Genomic DNA, 10,493 nt, shown 5'->3' on the forward strand with positions numbered 1-10,493 from the left:
GTTTTGGTGACCCAAAAACGTATCTTTGTGACAAAATCGTGGTTGTGGATTTTTTAAAAACCATGCCTGATTTTAAAATTTTTACCATATAGTGTGGGATTTTTAATTTTGATGTTGCAGCTGATGCGGCCACAATTGTGGTGACCCCAAAATCCTTTATCTTTTTTAAAACCATGATTGTTTTAAACCATATGGTGTGGGATTTTTAGTTTACATCTTACCCTGCTTTGGTCGCCAAGGCGATGAAAATAATATTGTTTTCTGAAAATTTTATTTAGATATTTTTCCCTTCCTTGTATAAAGCACATTTGCTTCAAGTCTCTAATGCTGCTGTGGTTTGTCTGGGTTCATGGCGCGACCAAGGATTCTTATGAGTTTCTTTATGGATTTAAACATCTTGAATCAAATGTTGAATGCTGCATCTCTAAACAGTCATGTGATGTGCTTTTATGTGGGTGGGTGGGGTGTTCTCTTTATCGGCAATGATATTTTGCATAAGTTAGGCAAGGTCCTCAGGCACATCATTGCCAGGGTTAGCCTCATGTCAAATTCTTGCAGGGCATAAAATTGCCTTATGAGGAAAGTTAAGACGGCCAAAGATATGAGGAAGTTTGAGATGGTGGAAGACTTCGAGTCTGCGCAATGCATCTTGGCTATTGCATATGAGAAAACACTAAACAAGTTCATATTCAAGGATTGAAATTAGAATTGCTGATCCTGTTTGAGACCCCAAGGTACAGTTGTTAAATGTTGCTAGCTGTATGCAGAGTACACGCAACCATCACAATACCATGTCTCAACTTGATGGTTACTGGTGATTTATCTACATGTTAACTTTTAGCAAAGTTACAAAATTTTTAAGTACAGTTTAGGGTAATTCTAAGTTCCGACTGAGATTTACTCTTTACCTGAGTGTTTAGGCATTTGTTTAATTGTTTCGAACGCAACTTACTCTTTGCTATCTGTTTATGTTATTTGGTTATCTCCCTGAATTTTTCTTTGATTTACATGCATGGGTGTGTTAATTAAATCTACTACTTTCATGGTTCTCTTTGCTCATGGAAGAAGACGTGCTATAGCATTTCATATGTTCTGGCTCATTTTAATTTTGGTTTGCAGATTGCATGCCGAGACTATCCTCACGCGCGACATCTTTGTGGTAAATTTCCATTCTCTTCCACACCCCACAAGCAGCACTGTAGCCAGGTAAAAAACTAAAGATCATAACTTTGGACTTTGTTAACATTTAGCGTTATTGCTTTTGCTGGTTTAATTATCACAGTTTCTTATCTGTTATTTGCTATTCTATATTATCCCTCTCATCTCATTTATGGTTTTGGTTATATGCAGTGCCATTGTTATGTATGTGACTCCCTAGCACCATGTCTCAAGTGGGGCACTGGCATTTCGAGTTCTGATCATTGTCACGCAAATGAAACTGAGGTGTGGCAAATTCAGAGAAAAAATTTCAAGCTGGGCCAGAGTTCCCCATTACCAGCTTCAACTAATTTTGGCACTTCACTCAGACCAGGACATCCCCATCATAATGAACTTCTGCCTCCTTGTGTTAATAACTTGTCTCCAAATTCTGTATTACCGAATCAAGCATCTATATCCACTGCAGTGTGTAGTATCCCCTCACTCAGCTCCATACCTCAAACCCAGGCCTCTCGGCTACCAACAACGCGTTTCCTCTCTGCCTCTTCACCAAATTCCAGTGTTCAAAATCAGGTCTTTAGGCCAATTAACACCCCTATAATGTCCCCAGCCACCAACATAACAATGCCAAATGGTGCAAACCATGGTATGCGTCGGGGATCAAGACCTACTTTGGTGAGAAACAAATACCAGCCTCACTCTGTACCAAGGCCAGCACTGGGTGTACGTAGTCACACCATCCAAAGGGAGCGAGGAAATGGTTCAAGCAGTTTAAGACCTAAGGTCCTTCGTCCTCATATGATGTCCAGGGGTGTAGGCAGTGCTGGGAACACTTCGATGGCAAATAATTCTCATGGATCATCTGTCTTCGGCAATGCTGGTAATATGACACAACAACATCTCAATTATTGTACCACAACAGGAATGCCAAATTACAGAAATTGCAATGGGCCATCTGATCTTTGTCACCCAACAAATATATCATTTTACTCACAGCCGAGCTCTCTACCAGCTAGCCTGAGTTGTGTTAACCAGCATAATGTGGCTGCTGAAACACAGGCATATAGCCAGCCATTGCCCCAGTCAAATATCATTCAGGGTTTCGATCAAAATTGTATCCAAGTTAGTCGTGCTCCTTCAAGTTATGTGGCACACCCAAATAGCAGTCAGCATGGAAAAGAGCCTCAAATAAGAAGTCAAAATGGAAATGCCAGTGGAATTACTACACAATGTGGAACAGTAAGTCAAGATACTTGCCAACCACAACCACATGAAGAGTCACCAAGGGAAACTGCTGGAAAATTTTCAGCATTTGACTCAAGTTGGATAGATAATACTGGTCAAAGCATTCTACAAAGCTCAGGATCTGTAGTGCAACCACCCAATGTCAAGGAGATTGATGCTCAGTTTACTGGAAGCAATGAACCTCTGATTGAAAGCTCTCAATTACCCAATTCAATGGTTGATTTAGATGACTGGGTTTTGGAAAAAAACCCTTTTCCAGTGTTAACAGATGGGGTTTTACCATCTGATATGAATATACCATCTCCAGATCTTTACTCAATTGATATGAACATGGGTTTATGGTAAATGAGTTTAAGGCGACTTTGCCAATACCTATAGTTCACATTGCAATCTTCAATGGAAGTGTGCAGAATTGGTTGACAGTTGAATGATGCTACAACGGAAGTGTTCAGCTCTGAGTAATATTTGACAGCTTTTATTTTGAGGCTCATCAACTTGTGTTTAGAGCTTAATATGTTAGATGTTCCCTAATCACTAATCGCCGTAGTTGATGCATAAACAGCATAGGCTAGGCTAGTTTTTTCTTAATTTGGTTTGCATGTAGTGATGACAAGTCTTAGGGCATTTGCCTAGCATATGTACCCATGAGAGTAATGGATGCAAACACAAGATCAAAGCGAGTAAAACTGTCAATAATTTAGAAGTGGTGTTCTATGATTCTATCTCAGATATGTCTTTTCCTTTTCAATTGTGTAGACCATAACTGATGTTTCTATTTATATAAAGTTTGTTCAAGGGAAAGAATAATGCCATTTAAATGGAAATGTTCTTGCGGACTTGATTTATAGAAAGATGTGACATGTTCCCTGCAGTACACGGATTAGATATTTCCTTTTACTTGCTAAGAATAGTATGGTTGACAAAATATAGTGCCTAGTTTGATCAATACGAAGGACGGACAGAATTTAATATTGGTATCAGATTTTGACTTTTTGCATTGTTCAATAACTTAATTATAAATAAATTTAGTCAATTCAATTATTGAATTATACAGTTAATCATTTTTTAGTATTGAAAAGTGCGGTATTTGTTTTTCTTTACTAAAATATATCAAGTGTTGATATAAAAAAATATAGCATGTGTAAGTTTTATGACAGCAGAAACCTTGTTGATATCTGTATTAGTTATATGGAGGTTCATGTCCTTGTGTAATCAAAAACTATGCAGGAACTTGTGTCTGCGATAGATTATAGAGGCTTGAAGATTGGAAAGGCAATGTACTGAAAAACTTACTGGTTTAAGGCAACCTGTGTTATACAAAAGTAATATCCTTCTTTTGCCTGTTCTTCTTCTGTATGCAAAGGTTATGTCCAGTGACTTCATTGAGGATTTCTGCAAGGCTGAAATGTTTTCGGTTCACCTTGATATGATATCCTTTTTCTGTGAAGTAGTTAATATGCAAGTATATGCTTTTATGAGTATCAATGTGTTACTGTTACACCCTTGGCTATCAAACATTTTTGCCGAAGATCAACCGTTGTCATGGGATGTTGAAGTGGTATATCATTTATGTGGATAAAACAGAAAAAAAGAAAGAAATAACACGGGAAAATTAAGAGTTTGAATATGAAGAGAAATAAAAGTTGGGCTTGGTCAACAAAAGAAATAGTAAATGCTGAGGAAGTAACAAAGAAATGAGAAAATGCCTGAGAATATCGGTCAGAGAAGAATAGGGTACAGTTATTAAGTATTAGATCCTTATATATTTAGGTTTGGCTGTTGTTTGCATGAAGAGAAAACAAATTAAAGTGACTTTGCAGTTTTTGTTGAAACATTCCATGTTCATCAATGGTATTCATTCGCAAAGGAAAATAGTGATATGGTGATCTTGCTGCATCCAGTGATGCAGAGATGAGAGACAATAAACAAGACGCTGATGAATTGATGTATCATCCAAAGTCTAACAAGGCACTATTTTGCATCTACGGAGCATAGGGTGAAACTTGAAATTGAGATACCATAAAAGAAAATTTGAAAAATGAAGTCATATTGATACTTAAAAATTAAAGACTAAAATATGTTTGTAATTCTTAATATATTTGAATTTTGTGTTTTTTTTAATATTTTTTTTATTTTTGGTATTTGACACTTTTTTAGTCCATAAAAATTAAAAAAATTTGTGTTCTGATAACTTTTTTTCCATGTTATTAGTTCTTTTAGAAAAAACTAATAACAAATGAATAAAATAGAAACTTAATATAAAATTCATTAATTTATTATAAATTAAAAAAATATTAAGAATAAAAATGAAATTGTTGTTTTATTAGGAATTTAATATAATTTTTTTATTAAAGAATAAATATAAAATTTAAATATTTATTATGAATCACAAATATGTTTTAGTCAAAATTAAAACCCAAAACAAATAACATTGTTTTGGACCAAATAACAAAACAACTCGTTTTATCATATCATGATCAATCGTTCAAGTTTGAATTAATTACCCGATATTGTTTCAATCTAGTTTGATTTTTTAAACCCTATTAATTAAATACTAATTGAACATGTTTTAAAATCTGCCGTCTAATAAAATAAATATAAAATCTGCATTAATTAATTAATTGATATGATATATATAAGTTGATCAATTCGAATTAATTAATAATTAAATATTTTATTTATCATTCTCTTAATAATTTCATTAATTTTAAATTAATTGATATAATAAATATATTAATTGGTTGATTAAAAAAATATATTCAATATATTTTTTATTAAATAATATTTATATTTATATTATGTATGTTTTCTCATTTGATTATCTCTTGACTTTCTTTCTTCCTCTAGGTTTTGATTTATATTTTTTTTCTTCTATAAAATTAGTTTTTTGCGCAATTGACATCCTTTTCTATTTATGTTTTCATTTATTATGTCATTTGTTATGGAGGTTAACTTTGTGATTTGTGTATATAAAATATTAAAAATATATTTTATGGGAAATATGTGTATATAAAAATATATTTAAATATTTATTTATATATCTACTAAACTATATTTATTAAAATTTAAACCAAATAATTAATAATATAAAAAAAATTACTTATATAAATTATAAAAAGTGAATGCAATACCTGTGCATGAGATATTTTACTTTCTTTTGGTGTCTTCTTCACTAGCATCCCTCGGTGGAAATTTGGATGGTAAAAATTGCTTGCTTCTAGGTTCCAAAAGTTCAGCCAATGGTTTCACAGAACAATCAGCAGTCAATACAACCGAATATTCAGCCTGCTCCATTATTGCCTGGCCTTAGGGGTGCACGAGATCAAGCAGGAGTATCTCAAACCCAGCTTCCTCCGAGGAAACACCAGAACCAACCTTCAGTGCCATGAATTCTGATGAGGGAGCAATTAGGCCCTATGGCACCTGCATTATTGGTTTCTACAAGGCCTTCTTCTTACCATTATGAATTTATGATTCCTTGTTTCATTGGCTAGTTATTCCTAACTTGTCTGCATTAAAGCTAAGCCTTTTGTTTTAAATATTGGCCTTTCCCCTAAGTTATTAGTCATTAAGCTATCTGCTAGTAGTAATGGCACTGTTGCCGGCGATGTTGGCTTACAAAGTAGCCTTTACAACAACAAAAATTATATTTGTTTTAGGGTATATTTAGGAGTTGGGTTATAGTTATATTTGAACTCTTTCATTTTTTATTTTTTTAAATTGTCATCCCTTTCTTTTCTCTTCAAAATTCAACTTCTAAACATACCCTTTAACGAATATATTTGACACATTCGAATTATGGAAAGCTGATTAATAATACTAATGGTGGAACAGGGAAAAAGTTTGTTTTCTATCCTAGTTTTCTCAGATAATTAAAAAATAAACAACTATTTTTACATTTGGAGTTAGGAGTTTTCCCCACACTTGAAACCTGATCTTTTGGACATCATTTCTTTTTCATGCCTTATGTGAATCTTCTCTGTACATAACTGACAAATTTATCATTGCTCCATTTCAATTTCTCAATTGAGGTACTTAATCAGCTTGGTTAATTGTCAACCATGCCTAAATGCTAGTTGATTTTGGTGATTTAACTAAAAGAAAGTAAGTCTAAATAGCAGGACTTGAAGAGCAGTATCCATTGTGATAACTTGTGCCTAATATTTGTGCTTTGTAGTAATTGGTTATTCACGTGCTAAGTGTTGCTTGTTAGGTTGGGAATATGCCTTTAGGGCCTGAATTTGGCAATCAAGCTGGAAATGCTACACAAGTAGACAGAGGGTCTTCTTTGATGCCCAGTCCCTCAGATAACCTAGCTCATCTTTCTGGTCCTCCTGGATACGTAGTTTCTGCTCAGATGGGTGCTGCTAATCAGCCTCTTCGGCCTCCTGTGGTAATTATTTTGAATTATCATTTAGTTTGTATGAATAGTTCTGCAGTCTATTGATATTCTTTTCTTGGGTACATGCAGTTGACACCAGATATGGAGAAGGCACTGCTTCAACAGGTCACGAGCCTCACCCTGGGGCAGATAAATCTCCTATCACCAGAACAAAGAAATCAAGTGCTGCAGCTACAACAAATGTTGCATCAATGATGCAATACACACACACCATAAAGTTAGGCAATCTTTAATCCTTCCAGTTTGGCAGAGATTGTTGTGTCATATATATATATATATATATATATATATATATATATATTATGTCCAAACTATTGGCTGCCAAGTTTTGTAGAATTAATTCAAATTCATGTAACAAATTGTAGACAATAGCATTATTTTCTTCTGGAATTTGGCTCTTTAAATATCAGCCTTTAGTTGGTGGAGCTATTTGCAAAACTTCTCCCCATATTCCATATTTTATTATTAATCGGTTATCCATATCTATGTATCTGTATATACTATGACATGATGGAAGGATTCTTATTTTTCCTGGTGGTCCGTGCTTAAGTAAAAAATAGTAGGCAAGCATGAATCATTTTTCACCAACGAAACCTATTAAAATGGAACTAGCTTAATTTGATTACAAGACTTAGGAAAGTTAGTTTTTGACCATTTCTATTGTTCTTGAGAGAGTTTGATTTCTCTCAAAAGAGAGTAATTTGATCACGGAACTCCCTTTCTTTTTTATAAGCCAATAACTTCTGTTAATGCAGAACATGTCTAGCACAAGTTGTGCTAATGTGAACGACAAAAGCTCATTCACTACAGCCACTTGTGCTGCCCCACGCTAACAGCTTGCCTACCATTGTCTTGTAGAAACAAAACGTTCTACAATCACAATTGATCCCTCCCCACCTATTTTTACACAAGCCTTGTTAAACATTATAAGGACAATAAATATAAAACAAAAGAACTCCTTTGACATGGGATTTCCATCAACAAATTGATAGTACTGTTCCCTGCAGACCGTGGACAATGCTTGGTTGCCTTCTTTTCATCCATTTTTCTCTGGTATTCTTCTTCATTCTTCTTTAAAGCAAGTTCAACACCTCTTGACTTATTTAAGCCTTTATCTTTCATCCTTTTGGGCTTCTTCAGCTACCACTTCCCCAGTGAAATGGATAAATGCGAAAGCAACAGATGTTTCTCTCCGCACTCCATAAATATCATTCACCACCTTTTTGTTCCGGAAAGGGAGTGACGCTTTTTCATTCTGGAATGTAGTTTTACGTCCCGGATTACCTTTCCGGAACCAAAGGAAGGTGAGACGTGAAATTCAAGAAATGGAGAAAGAAACACCCCCAAAACAACATGCAGAGTTATTGGGCAACCCATGTACCATAAGAATAAATTAGATCCACACCTACCTATTCTCACAGTACACACATTGAGTATCTGATAAAGTTTTGAGAAGTGAAATACGAATCTGGCATGGTCTTGTATTGTGAATCCTTAAAAAAAGTGTACATTCCCGTGCTGGCACAAAGCTGTTGACCTTGACAGCTCCCATAATATAAAACTCGTTATTAATTATTAATTGAGATTCCTTTGTAAAATTGTATTTTACCAGACTAAACGTATTTTACTTCTCACACGGCAAGGCAGTAAGCTGTTTATTAATGTTGGCCATTTTCTCGTCCAATTTAGTCATGCCTTTTTTATATTTACATGATATGCAAAGCCACATATGCAAGCACTTCCTAGACTAGATTAATCCGTGTACACTGCTGAAGATGGCCATTTAATAATCAATACAATAGTTAAATAGCCAAGAGAAACGCAACTGTTGTGTGCACGTACGTTAGGATTAAAAAAATAGAAACTTTACTAGCAGTGGATTTTGTTTTTTGTAGAATTGTGGCGAGTTCGAGTTAGCACACTAAACACTATTTGCACACCTTCGAGAGCTTGGCCTCCTAACTGTATGCTAAGCTGTGGTCCAGCATCCTCAAATAAGTCCTCCTGCATAACCATCCAGCAGAAGTCAATTAAAAATGAGTTTGTCTAATTTACCTTAAGTAAAAATGGGATCAACCAACCCCATTCAAAATGATTGGTGCAATTCTCTATTGTACTTTAAGATGGTTGGTTGCAGGTATTAATTGATTACGTGCACACTAAAAATATAAAACCATTATGGCAGTTATTTGTTCAGCAAGAAAGAAAATGGGAAAGAGCTTCTGTAACAAGACATAATCTGTTTGGATAAGTTTCTTTAGAAGCACTGAAAAAAATTAAAAAAATAAAATAAAATGAATTTTTACATAAGCTAAACCTAATTCTCCATTAGTTAATTTGTGAAAACTTTCTCACATAGAAAAACTCATTTTATTTTTTTCTTCTCCTAAAAGTGCTTCTAGAAAAACTTACCTAAACAGTCATATTTGGTCAATCTCACTGTTACTTTACATTTGCAGCAGCAACATATGATCAACACTTTCTTCTGACAAAACCAGGGTTTACATAAATTGAGAGAAACACACTCAACAAATTAGATATATGTCCAGCGTGTGCTCATTACAAATATCTTTTGGACAAAGCTAGAACATACATATAAGGAGACAAATTATAGCTGGATTAAGAAAGAGAAGGATAGTCCGCTTCCAAAATTAAATAAAGATGTGCAAATATCTCTCATTGAAAGCAATATTGCACAAAATCAACTCTAAAAGGTTAAAAACATCCGACAGAAAATGCAACCATTCAAAATCGACAATGAACAATGAAAACCAAATATTTTGTTCCCATACAAAGCACATTGCCATAAAACTCACCTCTTAACTCCATCCAAAACACCTTTGCTATTCAATATTATCCCGCTATCATTCTCATTTATGATTTTGATGATATGCAGTGCCACTGTTATGTATGTGACTCAAGTGAGGCACATCATTGTCATGCGATTGATAAAACTGAGTTGTGGAAAATTCAGAGAAAAAATTTCTGGGCAAGAGTTCCTCATTACCAGCTTCAACTAATTTTGGCACTTGACTCAGACCAGGACATCCCCAGCGTAACGAATTCCTAGTGTTATTAACTTGTCTCCAAATTTTGTATTACCGAATCAAGCATCTTCATCCACTGCAAGGTGTACCATCCCTTCACTCAACTCCGTACCTCAAACCCAGGTTCGCGCCATATGCCATTGTTACGTTCATTGGTGGCTGGGGACATCAAAGGGGTGTTAATGGGCCTAGAAATCTGACTCTGCACACTGGAAATTTGGTGAAGAGGCATAGATGAATTGCGTTATCATTGGTTGAGAGGCCTGAGTTTGAGGTATGGAGTTGAGTGAGGGGATGACACACATTGCAGTGGATCTAGACGCTTGATTCGGTAATACAGTATTTGGAAACAATTTAGTAACACCTTTCATGTTGCCTCGCAAATTTATCAATTTAGTGATATATGCATTGATGATACATGCATGCACAAGGTGTGTATATAGTGAGGAAGGATACCGACACACTATGATCAGAAAATGGAAATTTCAGTTTAATGGCAAAAAATCCCATCAGCATTAATTTATATATTGAACATGCATTTTCCTAAAGTGTGTGTAAGACGCTATACAAAATCACTTCATATCTCCCCACACAACTTACACCACTAAAAAGAGAACAATGTGTGCACCCACTTTTTTTTT

General features: G+C 34.8%; 2 protein-coding genes across 2 annotated transcripts in view; both read left to right on the forward strand.

Annotated features, from left to right (window-relative positions):
• LOC100781552 (uncharacterized) overlaps positions 1-3,204 on the forward strand; it is a 4,159-nt gene extending 955 nt beyond the window's left edge. Inside the window, exons 2-3 of the mRNA XM_003541326.4 lie at positions 1,120-1,206; positions 1,351-3,204. Of these exons, the coding sequence (XP_003541374.1) occupies positions 1,120-1,206; positions 1,351-2,748 (1,485 nt within the window). The 3' untranslated portion in view covers positions 2,749-3,204. The remainder of the gene's footprint in view (positions 1-1,119; positions 1,207-1,350) is intronic.
• Positions 3,205-5,541: 2,337 nt separating this feature from the next.
• On the forward strand, positions 5,542-7,297 carry LOC100782099 (cleavage stimulating factor 64). Its single transcript, XM_006593994.3, has 3 exons — positions 5,542-5,837; positions 6,617-6,796; positions 6,875-7,297. The coding sequence occupies exons 1-3, from the start codon at positions 5,799-5,801 to the stop codon at positions 6,998-7,000; spliced, it is 345 nt and encodes a 114-aa protein (XP_006594057.1). The 5' UTR covers positions 5,542-5,798; the 3' UTR covers positions 7,001-7,297.
• Positions 7,298-10,493: the final 3,196 nt, after the last annotated feature.

The sequence above is a fragment of the Glycine max genome, chromosome 13, assembly GCF_000004515.6.
Source record: "Glycine max cultivar Williams 82 chromosome 13, Glycine_max_v4.0, whole genome shotgun sequence".
NCBI lineage: Eukaryota > Viridiplantae > Streptophyta > Magnoliopsida > Fabales > Fabaceae > Glycine > Glycine max.

Coding starts and splice junctions, on each gene's coding strand:
- LOC100782099 (XM_006593994.3), top strand. CDS start 5,799: ATGAGGGAGCAATTAGGCCCTATGGCACCTGCATTATTG. Junction 5,838..6,616: donor CTATGGCACCTGCATTATTG/GTTTCTACAAGG, acceptor GTTGCTTGTTAG/GTTGGGAATATGCCTTTAGG. Junction 6,797..6,874: donor AGCCTCTTCGGCCTCCTGTG/GTAATTATTTTG, acceptor GGGTACATGCAG/TTGACACCAGATATGGAGAA.